This window comes from Malus sylvestris, chromosome 2 (assembly GCF_916048215.2).
Source record: "Malus sylvestris chromosome 2, drMalSylv7.2, whole genome shotgun sequence".
NCBI lineage: Eukaryota > Viridiplantae > Streptophyta > Magnoliopsida > Rosales > Rosaceae > Malus > Malus sylvestris.
In genome coordinates this window covers 7,331,107-7,344,869 of record NC_062261.1, presented here as the reverse complement: position 1 = coordinate 7,344,869, position 13,763 = coordinate 7,331,107, and the positions used below count along the sequence as shown (strand labels likewise).

Genomic DNA, 13,763 nt, shown 5'->3' with positions numbered 1-13,763 from the left:
TAACGGATGTATGAGACTGTCCCAAGATTAACACTTTAGGTATGACTCTGGGATGAAAAAAACTTGATGTACTAAATGTTGAAAACCACGAAACATGAAGGTAGTAAACTGATATTTACCCTTTTTAAAATGACTGGGACAGATTTCAACGAGCCTCGACGACTGGGACAGATTTCAACGTGCCTCAACATCATAGCTTGGAAGATGTACATGTCTCAACATCATGACTCATTAGATGTGGATAGATCCACCAAGTGTTTGAATTATAAAAATGTGAAGGTAAAAGAGTCTTACATCAATGAAACGAGAAATAGAAAACTTTATTTTAGTCCTTAAAAAAGATGAGTTTTAGACTATAATCTTGTGTAAGATTGAAATCCAATTTTAGTCCCTAGTACATTTAATCATCTCATTTATTAGTTATATTTTGATGTTTTATTTATCTTTTTATTTTTTATTTTAATGTATTAATTACATTTAAATTTAATTTTTATTTTATTTATCATAATATATTTTAATGTCTACATTTAGGCAACTAATTTTTTATTTTTTTATAATATATATTCCAATAACAATTTTGTATGTTCTTCATTTAGGTACATTACTACATTTGAATATTTCGTTATATCCCATCGATACAAACATATAGTTACATTAATTCAATATAATGCATTTGGGTACGTACATTTTTGACACACCCCGTCCCGAAGGAGGGCATGCTGGCCGTCACATGAGAGTGACGTAACCATTTACACAGTTCGGAAGCTTTTAAAATACAATTATTAAAATGGATACCCTCGAGGGTGAGTCCTACTTTTGTGAATTCTGTCAGAATACCGTTGGATTCCTCGTGGCCACCAAAACTCTGCTATCTTTTTTTTTTTTTTTTTTTGAAAAGAAACGAAACCAAAACTCTGCTATCAAGAACCTGGAGGGGCGAAAAACAAAATTGAGTGGGTCAGTAAAACCAAGCTTTTCAAAAACATTTCGCCAAAAATAATTCTAACCCCTCACTGTAAAACCTGTATACTTTTCCCAGAAAATAGTATAATAACATAATACTTTTCATAAATCTCGAATCATCAATTTTTCTTTAAAACCCGAAAGTATGCCATGTTTTAATTTCGAAAACAAAATAAATGATGCATCAATGTAACAGGTGAAAAGTTGAATTAACCGGAGACCCTGCAGTTGGTCCTGTACGGTTAATTCCATAGCTCAACATCCAATCCAACCGGAGTCACCTCGATGACCTGTACGGCACTACACTGCAGATAAGTCGGAACTACCTGAAGTAGTCTGTACGACATGGATGGTGTAATAATACGCTCTAGTGCTTCTCTCATCAATCATCTGTGCACATAATCTAAGGTCACCCACTAGTCGGAATCACATCTAGTAATCTATACGACTAGCATGTCGGAACCCTCACTTGGTCTGTACGACATCCACCTACTTGGATCCAAGACGAGCGTGCGATGTGGTGAATAATATAAGCACTAACACCATGATTGCAGGTTATGAGCTATCAACAATATACACATCAACAATGCACATGAATAACATAAAACTCACCTGATACTTACCTGTGCGTCCACAGCACCAATTCACATATATATATGCATCAATATCAATTCATGCTTTTCATATACTTCTATGCATGGCATTTCAAATCATACTTTTCATATAAATCTATCCATGACATTTTAAAGCATACTTTCATTTAAATTCAATTTCTGGGAAAACTCAATAGTATATAGGTAAATACAGAAAATATTGCCCACTCACCTGGAGGTCGCCCTACAACTCCCTAGCACAACACATCAAGGCGTCATGACGATCGCCGCCTAGAACAATAATCAAATCCAACCTCAGAAATCATATCGATAGAATATAACTTATATAAAACACATCACTACGCCGTTCGATCCGAAAGATCTGCAACTCAGATTTTAAATCCATAACTTCCAGAGGTCCAAAATATATCTCTAGAACAACATCCTGAAATTTCATTACCATCCAACGGTCGGATCTCCGTCAATTTCCAAAACTAAGTGACGGTTAACATTTTATTTTATGAACTTACAACTCCAATTCCGGAAGATCCGTAACTCGGATTCCCAATCCGTAAGTTCCAATAATCCTCAAATATTACGTATTACAACGCATCAAAGTTTGGTGGCGATCCAACGGTCGGATCGTAAATTCACATTTTCACCTAAATGCGAAAACTATAAAACGTTATTTAAAGCACCTAACCAATAATCGTAATAACTTTCTCATACGGTGCTCAATTTGGGTATATGAATATACCACAGTGATCTACTCGACGTCAAGAACGTCGACATATTTTTAGATTATTTTTTTGATGTTCCACGCGCCCCCACGCGCCAGGACAAGCACGGGGACACGCGCCCCCACGCGCATCATCCCCAACCTTGGTTCGCCGGACTGGTTTTTCTGGCGGCCGGTTTCCGGCCAAACTTCAAACGCCTTGTTCTCCTTCGTTTCTCAACCATTTTCTTTGTATAATATATCAAAATGAAGCCCCAAACATGTAGAATCACAATACACTACTTTAAAGCTCTAAAAACAACTAAATCTCACCGGAAAAATCCAAGCAAAACCGGCCAAAGTCGAACTTGACGATCCCGACGTCCAAACCTTCCAAACGAACGTCCCCGAGCTTCCTTAGTACCTCACTAAGCTCACTATAAGCTTAGAATTCCCTGATACACAACATTTCACGTGTGCATGAACAGTGACCAAAAATGGGGAGTTCGGGTTTCAGGGGTTTTCGAAGGTTCTACGTCCTAAAACTACCATCAAACAACTCAGAGCATCACAGGGATGAAGAATCTTACCTTGGTTGCTTCGATCCACTGAGTTTTGGAGGGTTTTGGTTGCCGTCCGTACGAGGTGGGTGAGAGAGAGGAAGAATCGTGAGGGAGGAGAGAGAGAGAGATACGGGGAGAGGGAGAGAGAGAACAGGGAGTTTTTGGTGGTCCACTCAAATCCCCACCATCCAATTTGATCCTAATTCCCTAACCACACAAACCTTCCAACATTTTTAATCTCATTTAAATTATTTTCCAAAACTTAGGAATTAAAACAAAATCAAAACATGTCACCACACTTACCTTAGTAACGCTAAGGGTAATCCTGTCATTTCACGTCCTCGATAAGAAAATCTCGGGACAGGCTGTGACAATTTTGGTACACACATTTGAGTATTGACTTTTAGGTACATTAATTCAATATAATATATTTCGGTACATACATTTCGGTACGTACATTTTGGTACATACATTTCGGTATTGACATTTAGGTACATTAATTCAATATAATACATTTCGGTACATACATTTAGGTTCATTATAATATATTTTGGTACAATCATGTAGGTACAAATATTTCAGTACAAAAAAGTCAATTTTATATATTTCGGCATAGTCATTTTTGTACACTTATGTATTTATATATTTTTGTATCACAAATTTCTTTTGATATTTTCTCATTTACGTTCATTTATAATTAAAAAAACTAAATATGTGCATATTAATAAAATTAAAATTTAATGTGGAGAGATTAAATAAAAATACACATTAAATAATAAAAATTGGTAAAAGTACACTTCAAGGGATTAAATTGAATATGTAATCTAGCACCAGATTTTTTTCTTTTTCAAGGACTAATGTTCAAAAACCCCAAGGAGAAACCTTACAAGGGTTATAAGAGGTTGGGCTACTCCCCATATTACCAATTAGTTTTATGGTGGAATTCCAACTTTCTTCATGGTATCAGTGCAAGTTGGCCCACATGTGAAGCCAACGGCCACATGTGCTCCATATCACCCAATTTGTATTATCCACGTGTTTGGCTTGAAAATTCATCACACGTGAAGGAGCGTGTAATGATGCTTCACGTGTGATGATGTGAAGGTAAAAGAGTCATACATCGGTGAAATGAGAAACTTTTATAAGAGGTTGAGCTACTTCCATGATGGAACCCCAAATTTTTTTATAAGCAAAATGCCTCACTGACAAAACTCAGCAAAAATTGACTAATTATACGATTCATGAATCTACCACTGCCTTGCATACACGCCACTCCTAATAAGTAAACATGCCCTTTCAGCATGTCCTCGTTACAATGCTAGAGAATGCATGTTTGCTGTAGCATTGTAGTGATTGAAATCATGATATTGAAAGGTATAACAATGCTTAAACATTAGGCCCGCAGCACTAATTTGCTTCTTAGCCCAACCTAAAACACCTTCACTCTCTTTTCAGTGAGAAGCCCTCGTGTTAAGTTTATGAATCCCTTAAGAAAGGGCTAGAGTTCCTACTCTCAGCCCAAACTGTATCCAAGTCCATATAGCTTAAAATTGCAAACGCTGTTTCCCAAGAAGCAGTTGACATTCTGCTATTTTGGGCGTGGCAAAAAAAACTGCTACTCTGCTGCCAACCTCCCCTTTTCCTACTGAAATCAACTTCATCTGTTACTTCTCTCATATTGTCATTCACCAACTTCTCCTCTTTGTCCACCCAAACCCTCCTTTTACCCAGATTCCTCCAACCTCTTCACCTCCTAATTCGCAACTCATAAACCAGTAGCCACCTTAAATATTTACCTTCCCCAAAATTCTTGCATACGTACAACTGTTGTACACAATTTCCCAATCACATAACTTGTTACATAACTCTACCACGTGACAAGTTTTTTTTACATAGAATACAAATTCTCTTCTTCCTTGTACCTTCAAGAAAACTCTGATCACACGAACCATCCCCATAACTCGTACACGAGTTAAATCAAGAATCATGACGAGTGTAACATATACAAGAGAGATGAAAGAACTTTTTTCTTTTTCTTGCATCCTCACCAACACCAAGTTTATATAAGCATATACAACAATCCAAAAAATCATTTAAAACCAAAGCATGAAATTCAGGAACAAGCTGCACGTATAGCATTGTGTCCGTACGTCTTTTATTTTTGTTCTTCCACTTTCTAAATTCCTTCCCTCTCTAAACATTCCCACACCACCAACTCCTCACCCATCAAATCAATCAAACCCTAAACATTTTCAAGATCCAAGAATTCACTAATGGCACCACTATTAGCATTTCTTCTGGTTCTCAACATCTTCATAAATTCACCTCAACTCGGGCTGAGTCGCCCCAACCTCATCCCACCTAACTTCTCCCAACTCGACTCGTGGATCGCCCACAACATGAGGGACTACGCCAACCGCAAGGCCACCCAAGCCACTCTCCGCTTCGACGCCCAACTTCTCTCTGCCGAGGAAATTGTCAGAATCATAACCGTCAGGAAAGACGGAACCGGCCAATTCAGAACCGTCACAGACGCCGTCAACAGCATTCCTTCTGGGAACACAAGGCGCGTCGTGGTTTTCATCGGCGGGGGCGTGTATACGGAGAAGGTTCTTGTTGACGCGTCAAAGCCGTTCGTGACGTTTTACGGGGACCAGAACGACGTGCCGTCAATCACGTTCGATGGCACGGCGTTGAAGTACGGGACGTGGAATAGTTCCACGGTGGCGGTGGAGTCCGACTACTTCGTGGCCGTCAATATTGCGTTCGTGGTGAGTTATAATATCATGTCATGATGGTTTTTGCCGTTTTGTTCATAATTCTTTTAATTCTGATGTCGTTTCTTAACATGATTTTATTTTTTTTGGTCGTTGGAATTTCTTAACATGATATTTGATCTGCATGTGCGTTATTATTTGGCGATGCTATTTTGACAAATAAAATTGACATATTTGTTTGTTGACATACTCTTTAATATAAGATGATGTTATCCACACATCTATTTTTATTTCTCACATACTTCTCTCAATTCTTCGGTTGTCGGATTACATGAATTGAAGAAGATCAATAGAGAAAAATTAACAAGAGTGTGTAGGAGGTAAAAAGGAGTATGTGAATATCATTACCCTTAATAGATAGGAGGAACTCATATATAATGATCCGCTCTGTATTAGAGAGTATTAACAAATATGTTAATTTTGTATGTTCAAATACTTTTATTATTTTCCATAAAGAAAAAATTGTTCTTTTGTTTTATTTTTCACATTTTGTGTTGTTATATCTATTGCTAGCTGTCTTGAAGAAAAAGAAAGAACACAAAACGGAATGCATATATGGCATTGTTTGTGGTTATTTTCAGTGATGAGGTCATGAGGGAATGGAGAGATAGACCTAGGAAAAGTATGACGAATGGATCTGGCTATTAAGATTTATTACCTTTCCCTGAAATAGGTTTGGAGTCTTGGACATGTTTTGGTTGTTGCTTCCCTTTAAAAACACTAGCAATGCAATATTTTCTTTAACAAATTAGTTGCCCTAATTAAAATCTTACAATCTTACTTCATCATCATATGGTACATTTTTGAAACGCTAGTCATTACGTCATCAAGGCACTATTTTATTTGTAAACGATATTTTGATTATCTAATCTAAGCTACGAAAAGGTGAATCTGAACTTGAGTTAGGTGTAGATCTGCATATCATCAAGCCACTGTGATTGAAGCTGTGTGAATGAAAATATTAATGATACGCGTTATACATATGAGATACGATGATATTAATTGATGGATATCGTTTGATGGTTTGTGGATGAAACTTAATCATGACCTAGTCACAAAAATGGCCAGAAGTGTAAACTGCAGCATGGAAAATGCTAATCTGCAAAACCAAAATATCTATAGACACGGCAGCTTTCCTGGTGACAGAGAAAAGAAAAAGAAAAAAAAAAAAAACCCCACGATTTTAATAGGGACTAGGAGGGGCAAAAACATGTGAAGATGAATAAATCAGCTTTAACTACCAGTTTATTTAATTATATTTTTCTTTTAAGTTTGTAAAATAAAGAGTTCTATAATTCGACTAATGATGATCATGCATGCATGGTGTGTTTGTTTTTTTTATAGAATTCAGCTCCGATGCCGGACGGAATAAGGCCGGGGGCACAGGCGGTGGCGATGAGGATATCAGGAGACAAGGCAGCGTTCCACAACTGCAGGTTCATAGGATTTCAGGACACGTTATTGGATGATAGGGGGAGACATTTCTTCAAGGATTGCCACGTCCAAGGCACGGTCGATTTCATCTTTGGCAATGGCAAATCCCTCTACTTGGTAATTCATTGAATAATTAAAATTAACCCAATTAATTAGCCAAATTAGAATACAATTTTATAACTGTACGTAAATATTGTTATTATTTTAGATTCAGAATTAATGAATATTTTGTATTGCAGAATAATACGATACATTCAGTTGCAAATGGTATGGGGGTGATAACGGCACATGCTAGGGAAAATGTGGAAGACGATAGTGGTTTTGCGTTTGTGCATTGCAACATAACGGGGACAGGTGACACATTTCTTGGGCGAGCTTGGAGGGAGAGACCTAGGGTTGTGTTTGCTTACGCATACATGGGCTCTCTCATCAATAAACAAGGATGGTCTGACTACATGCATACCGAGCGCGATAAGTAAGCACCCTCTTAATAATGTTATCTTGCTAGATTTATAATGTCACACTAAAAATTTATGTTCAAGCAAAAATTAACATGATTGTTCAATAATTTAAATATATATGTGCATCATAAGACAGTCTAATAAGAATAGATAACATGTATATTAACTTTATTAAAAATACAAATGATAAGTTTAAGCGACGATGATGGTGATTTTGTTGTAGGACTGTGTATTATGGAGAGTACAAGTGTATGGGACCGGGTTCGAGCTCATCGGGTCGGGTCAAGTATGCAAGAATGTTATCTGATGAAGAAGCAAAGCCCTTTCTCAGCCTGACTTTCATCAAAGGAACAAAGTGGGTTCTCCCACCTCCCAAGCTCTGAATTATATATATGTATACTGCTCATATCATCAGTATATATATGTGTGTTCAATGTAGTAAATAAAATGAGGAATACTAGGTTGAAGGCCAAAGGAAACTAGCCAGGCCAGCATTAATGTGCTCTCCTGTAAGTGTCTTACCATTTGTATGTAGTTTACCCCATGTTGTAAGCTTGTAACTTTGCAAGAAAAGCAGATTATTTAGTGAAAATTGGGGTTTCTATACACCACATAGTATTTGATTTTTTTCTTGAATAGAGGAGATAACTCATCACACATTGGTAACAAACTAATCCACATCCTCATGGAGCTTTAATAGTGTATGAGGCGGTCATATTTTTGTCTCCCGGTCAAACCTTACACCAAAACAAACCTGATGACCCCAAAATGCATGCATCCATGGGAGCTCGAACTCGAATTGGAGGCTTCAACTCCTTGCTCGTTTCCACTAGACCAATCCCTTGGGGTTAGCTAGGAGTTATACCACATCATATAATTATCATTGTAACTAAACAACTATTTACTACGAATTTTCTCTCTTCCACAAGGACCACAACTAATTTTTTTTTTCTTCCACCTCCTCTATTCTAAATTATCGCATTAAGTTCCAACCGTGCCAGTAATTCTAGTGTGGTTTAAGCATATATGTCAATGGCAGAGAAATTTGCATGCCACAAAGACGCAAAAGTGACATTATCTCAATCATATCATGCATATTTCTATTGGCTGTAGAGTGATGAAATTTTTTGGTACCTTTAGAAGCTTATGTGTACATATTTCCTCGAAACGATTAACCCGGTAGTAATATCAATGAGGCATTGCGGAGTGTTGGGTAAAATGGGCTTCCAAAATAAGTTCCAACTTGGCTATAATTTTCCTCTTCGTAATCTTTGATATGTGATCCAAGTTGGCCGACATGTACAACCCGGAATGCAAAATTAAAGACTATAATTCCCTGGAAGAAGCCTAGCCTTTTAATTTGAAAACTTGGCTTTGTATGATTTATGATTATTCCTGCTACGGCAGTGCGGCGGAAAAGCTTCTCTCCCCCAACCCAGACAGACAACACCCCCACCCCTCAAATCGACCCTTTGCTTGCACAGTTCTCTTGTAAGAGAATGATTTATGAACTCCTATTTTCACTTCTTACAATTTTTTAAACTATTGAATTGAATAAATAAAAGAATAATTGTAATGCATAGATTAAGAAGACGAGTGCATAAAGATAAAAGAGAGTACGAATGTCACTCCTCATAATGTATTGGTGCAGTGTTGCAGACAATTTAATTCATGTATTGGTTATTGCAAATTAATTCATGTATACTAAAGTAAAAACATGATTACAAATGATCTTGTTAATTGGAGTTGTAATATAAATCTCGGGTACCAATGTTTTGAGAATCAACCTAAATATAGATTGTTTATGTGATGATATGATGGAATTTTTAGGATTCACCTTAATTGTAACAACTCTTTGAGCTAGTTTATGATGATTCACCCTTTTATGTAACCCAAAAACAAAAAAAGTACACGATTCCAAGGCTCAAGCAGTTTAACCTTTTGTAGGTCCTATACAATGCGGTCTTTGTACTAATAGACGATGAGAGATTTTTAGCTATTATCGATTATGAAGTTGTATATCTCATTAAAATAAAGTCTGCAGTTTGATTTGGTCCTTCACATGATAACTGCCATAAGGTTGTATATAATATTAACTATGACCTTAATTAGCAACGGCCACTGGAAAAATAATTATGTAGATTAAGGATTGTGATCCTGGAAACCATGTGAAGAGAGAAGGTGAGAGATTGTACATGGATATTGTCCTTAAGCACGTGACATCAAATTATCACCCGAAACGATGTTTCTTATTATGCACATTCATGTTTATTTTTGACATTTGAATCGAATAAACAAAAGAAAATAAAGAGACATAAGTAAACAAAGATGGTGGGGGCGAAAAAAGGCGTGTAAAATCATTTCTTAAGCTGGCTAGAACTTGTTAGCTATAACCATATATTTATTAGGAAATTAATTAATATTTGGCATATATTGTGACAAATGTGTTTCATACTTTGAGGATCAAACATCAGATGTAGGTAACATTCAATCAGAGAAAATAGAGAGGTTAACAATACCACCACTCTAAGCACCAAATTGTAGGCACCACACCTTTAAAAATATCTAACTAAAGTTTCTCTAGTTAATTGTTCTTTAATTAAAAATTAAAAATAAAAAGAGAAAAATAAAAAGATGTCTGAATACAAGGAGAGACCCTGCTTTTACACCAGAAAACCACACCCCTAAAAACCTGGACCACTAATAAAAAGCTTCATCACGATCACTTACTCTTCATTGAATGAGTTTCCAGTCTCCAGCTGCAAAACCACCAACAATACCAAATTAACATCAATAAAACTAGCAACCTATTTCGTGAAGAAAACAAAAATATTATTTATGCAATGTGGATCCATGACCCATCAAATTGAAAATGAATCAAGAACCTATTTCCGGAGTACTTTTACGCACATGTGATGTCACTGTGTCGTTATTTTATCTTAATTACACACATCCATATGAGAAATTAGGTTGAAACATGTGAGAGTGTGTGATTGACTTGAGATATACTGGCGGTTAGAGAGTTTTAGAATTCATTATGGGTATCAAAGAGGATGATGACTTGATCTATAAGGCACTAAAACGTAAAGGTAACTGGTAAAGTATGTGGTTTTTTTACCTGGGATGTCATCAGGGTGAGCTTTCTGATGGTTCTCCATGCACTTCAAGAGGTACTTGAAGGTCTCAGTCTCACATGGGATTGTGAGCCCGCCACCATGATCAAACCCATATTCCTCCTCAGCCTTCTCCAGCAATACTTTAAAAAGGGAGTGACTGAGGTAGCTAGTGGGAATGATGAACCTCCGAAGCTCCGGTCCAACATACACCGCCAAATACCCTTGGGGGACATCAGGTGGCGGTTCGGGACTGTGGCATATATCCTCGTCGGAATCACAAATAACATTTGTTAGCCTCTTGCTAATTGCCGGTGAAATGCCCCCATGGCCTCGTTCAGAACGGGGAGTGGTGCTCTCCCCTTCTCTTTTTTCAGAATGGGGACTACTTTTGGCTCGGGGGCTGTTTGCCCTCGAGCCAAGCGTGACAGCTTGCCACTTCTGCAGAATTTCTTTGAACTTGACAATCTGCCTGATTCCGGTCAACTTGGTGCCACCATTTTCATTCATTGCTACTGGTTTTACCACAATTGTTGAAAGAATCCCAACAAAGAAATCAGATTGTACGATTCCACACGACAAGGTCTCATCAGATATTCTTCCACTATGAAAGGATTAAATTCAATTCACCATCATCATTATAATTCAAATCATCAACATCATTATTATCTACCATACCAAAAGTATACAACCAAGTTCCAAACTTTTTGTTTTCTTGACACAATGTTATAAACGATATTCTACTTTAAGCTAATCCAATCTCCAGGGAAGGAGATTAGAACTTGGGTGCATAAGAGAGAAGCACATCCGCTCCTGCCAACGTGCTAAAGCCCACGTCTGCTACCAAGTTCCAAACTTTAACCATGCCTACATCGATTTCTGAGATTTTACATTCATATAAGATGAAATAGCAAAATGGTAATATTTTCTGTATTTTGAAAAGTGAATCCTTTTATCTTTCCTTATGAAATTTCAATAAAATATATAATTTCATCCCTCTAGGAATGTAATTTCAGTTCAATGTCAGATGTGATAATTTGACTTCACAAATCAAGATCTACAAATTGAAAAACCCAAAAGAAAATATAAAAGAATCCAAATGACCAAAAACAACCACTATCAAAATGCTACACAGAAAAAAGAAGCCAATAAATCTGATAATTACAATTTCAACCCATGAATCCAAACAAGAATATCAAATAAAAATGTAATTACCTGAGGAGGGGGAGGACATCAACTGCAAACCCGATGAAGAAACGCCATGGGAGCTTCGGAAGGAAATAACACAGCGAGCTCTAGCTCTCCAAAGAGAGATTCTTTTCAAAAAAAAAAATCTAAATTTCTCTAATAATAATTGAAAATAAATCCCAGAGAGAAAAGGGAGATTAATGTTTTGGGAGTTTTACAGTTTACTACTTTTGTGATCCCATCAATTTTCGGAGCCAAATTTTCCTTCTCACTCGCTCTGCCTACGCTTTCGGAGGACTGTTTTTTCTGTTCTCCTAGGAACCAAACAAACCTAACGGCTTCTCTTCGTTTATATCCAAATAAATAAATTATATATTTTTGTTTTCTCGTGAGACCGAAAAAAAAAGGAAAAAACAGAAAAGTGTGTTTATATTTGATGAAGTGGAAAATTATGAGGACTTGGCAGAGAAGAGATGTTATGAAAAACAGAGGAGCATATTTATAGCTGATGATCTCTCAACTTTGAACGACCTTTCGTGTGTACAAGGGCAATGGCTTTTGCTTTTCGTTTTTGAGTTCTGGCTTTTCCACGTGCTTTGAGTCCAATCCCATGCCAAGTCTTTGTTTATGAGATGCCAAGTCATTAGTTTTTATTGGGTTTTTTCTTTTTGGAGGAAAACGCTAGTATACGATATCATTAAATCATACCAAGATACGAATGCGAACTCATAGCATCACCTTTTTTTTAATTATTTTTCCTTTCTCACTCCTCAATTGTTATTTTGCATTCATTGATTCCTTTCTCACTCCGTATTAACTACACACATAAAAGCGAATGTAAAAGTTGAATTAAGAACAATAAATAAACAATAAGGCGTGTACGTTAATGTTAGTGTTAAAACAAACGTTTAACCTTCCCTGTGAGATGTGACTCACAGGTAATATGAATTCAAAACTGTTTACACCAATAAAGAAGATGATGTAGTGAGAGAGATGAATAATGCAGAGAATATGACTCTGCAAAACGATTTCACTGTTTCATTCCACCGAGAGTGAGTGAGTAAAAGTCTCACTCCTCTTAATTGCTATTACAATTTAAACTTGGCAGTATTCAAATTATATCCATCCAATCCTAGCCATCAATCTTACATCCTATGAGATGAAGACACATATACACTCACTTGTTTAAGACCTATGAGACTTAATAAGAAAGCATACACACAATCCTAGCCATATGAGCTAGAAACCAACTGCCACATCAGACCACAATTTACACACTAACAGCCCCCTTTAAATTGTGAACTGATTTCACTCCAAGAAGTTCCCTCAAATAACTGAATTGTTCCCTTGCCAATGCCTTTGTAAAAATATCAGCAATTTGCTCTTTCGTAGGACAGTGCAACAGCTCAATTACTCCTCGCTGCAGTGCTTCCTTTATGAAATGGTATCTCCTGTTGATATGCTTGGTCTTCTGATGAAAGATGGGATTTTTAGTGATAGCTATGGCTGAAGTATTGTCACAATTCATTGGTGTTGCAACTGTTTGCATTTCACCAAAGTCCTCCAACACAAATCTCAACCAAGTAGCCTGTGCAGTTGCTTCAGATGCACTAATGTACTTTGCTTCAGCTGTGGATAATGCAACACATTGTTGCTTGACTGAAGACCAAGAGAAAATTCCACTGCCAAATGTAAAGGCATACCCGGATGTATTTTTCATATCATCTTCAGAACCGCTCCAGTCACTGTCATAAAATCCCACTAAGATTGCCCCTTCACCTTTCTTGTATTCCAATCCAAAATTAAGAGTTCCTCGAACATATCTTAGTACTCTCTTTGCTGTCCCAAAGTGCTTGTTGGTTGGACAATGCATAAATCGTGATAGCAGACATGCAACATACATTATATCAGGTCTAGTTGCTGTGAGATACAGCAAACTGCCTATAATTTGTC

At 36.9% G+C, this 13,763-nt stretch overlaps 2 protein-coding genes and 1 long non-coding RNA gene across 5 annotated transcripts; 1 reads left to right on the top strand and 2 right to left on the bottom strand.

Moving 5' to 3' along the window:
• Positions 1-917: 917 nt before the first annotated feature.
• LOC126607925 (uncharacterized) lies at positions 918-2,998 on the bottom strand. Its single transcript, XR_007617731.1, has 4 exons — positions 2,865-2,998; positions 2,608-2,729; positions 1,789-1,847; positions 918-928 (listed from the first exon to the last, which is right to left on the bottom strand). It is a non-coding gene; the product is annotated as an uncharacterized LOC126607925 (long non-coding RNA).
• Positions 2,999-4,538: 1,540 nt separating this feature from the next.
• On the top strand, positions 4,539-8,115 carry LOC126607916 (putative pectinesterase 63). The gene is made up of 4 exons (XM_050275633.1): positions 4,539-5,608; positions 6,959-7,165; positions 7,288-7,523; positions 7,733-8,115. The coding sequence occupies exons 1-4, from the start codon at positions 5,111-5,113 to the stop codon at positions 7,890-7,892; spliced, it is 1,101 nt and encodes a 366-aa protein (XP_050131590.1). The 5' UTR covers positions 4,539-5,110; the 3' UTR covers positions 7,893-8,115.
• A 1,849-nt stretch (positions 8,116-9,964) lies between these two features.
• On the bottom strand, positions 9,965-12,321 carry LOC126607898 (uncharacterized). Of its 3 annotated transcripts, none has more exons than XM_050275612.1 (3): positions 11,838-12,321; positions 10,628-11,134; positions 9,965-10,268 (listed from the first exon to the last, which is right to left on the bottom strand). In XM_050275612.1, the coding sequence occupies exons 1-3, from the start codon at positions 11,854-11,856 to the stop codon at positions 10,243-10,245; spliced, it is 552 nt and encodes a 183-aa protein (XP_050131569.1). In that variant the 5' UTR covers positions 11,857-12,321; the 3' UTR covers positions 9,965-10,242. The 3 variants fall into 3 exon arrangements, with proteins under 3 accessions (XP_050131569.1, XP_050131578.1, XP_050131561.1); XM_050275621.1 differs by having other exon boundaries at positions 10,628-11,226; positions 11,838-12,312; XM_050275604.1 differs by having other exon boundaries at positions 10,628-11,137; positions 11,838-12,312.
• Between the last annotated feature and the right edge of the window lie 1,442 nt (positions 12,322-13,763).

Excerpts from the sequence above, each read along its gene's own strand:
- LOC126607916 (XM_050275633.1), top strand. The coding sequence starts at position 5,111 with ATGGCACCACTATTAGCATTTCTTCTGGTTCTCAACATCTTCATAAAT. Across the intron at positions 7,166-7,287 it reads ATGGCAAATCCCTCTACTTG|AATAATACGATACATTCAGT; the intron begins GTAATTCATTGA and ends TTTGTATTGCAG. Across the intron at positions 7,524-7,732 it reads ATGCATACCGAGCGCGATAA|GACTGTGTATTATGGAGAGT; the intron begins GTAAGCACCCTC and ends ATTTTGTTGTAG.
- LOC126607898 (XM_050275604.1), bottom strand. Across the intron at positions 10,269-10,627 it reads TCACCCTGATGACATCCCAG|CTGGAGACTGGAAACTCATT; the intron begins GTAAAAAAACCA and ends GTGGTTTTGCAG.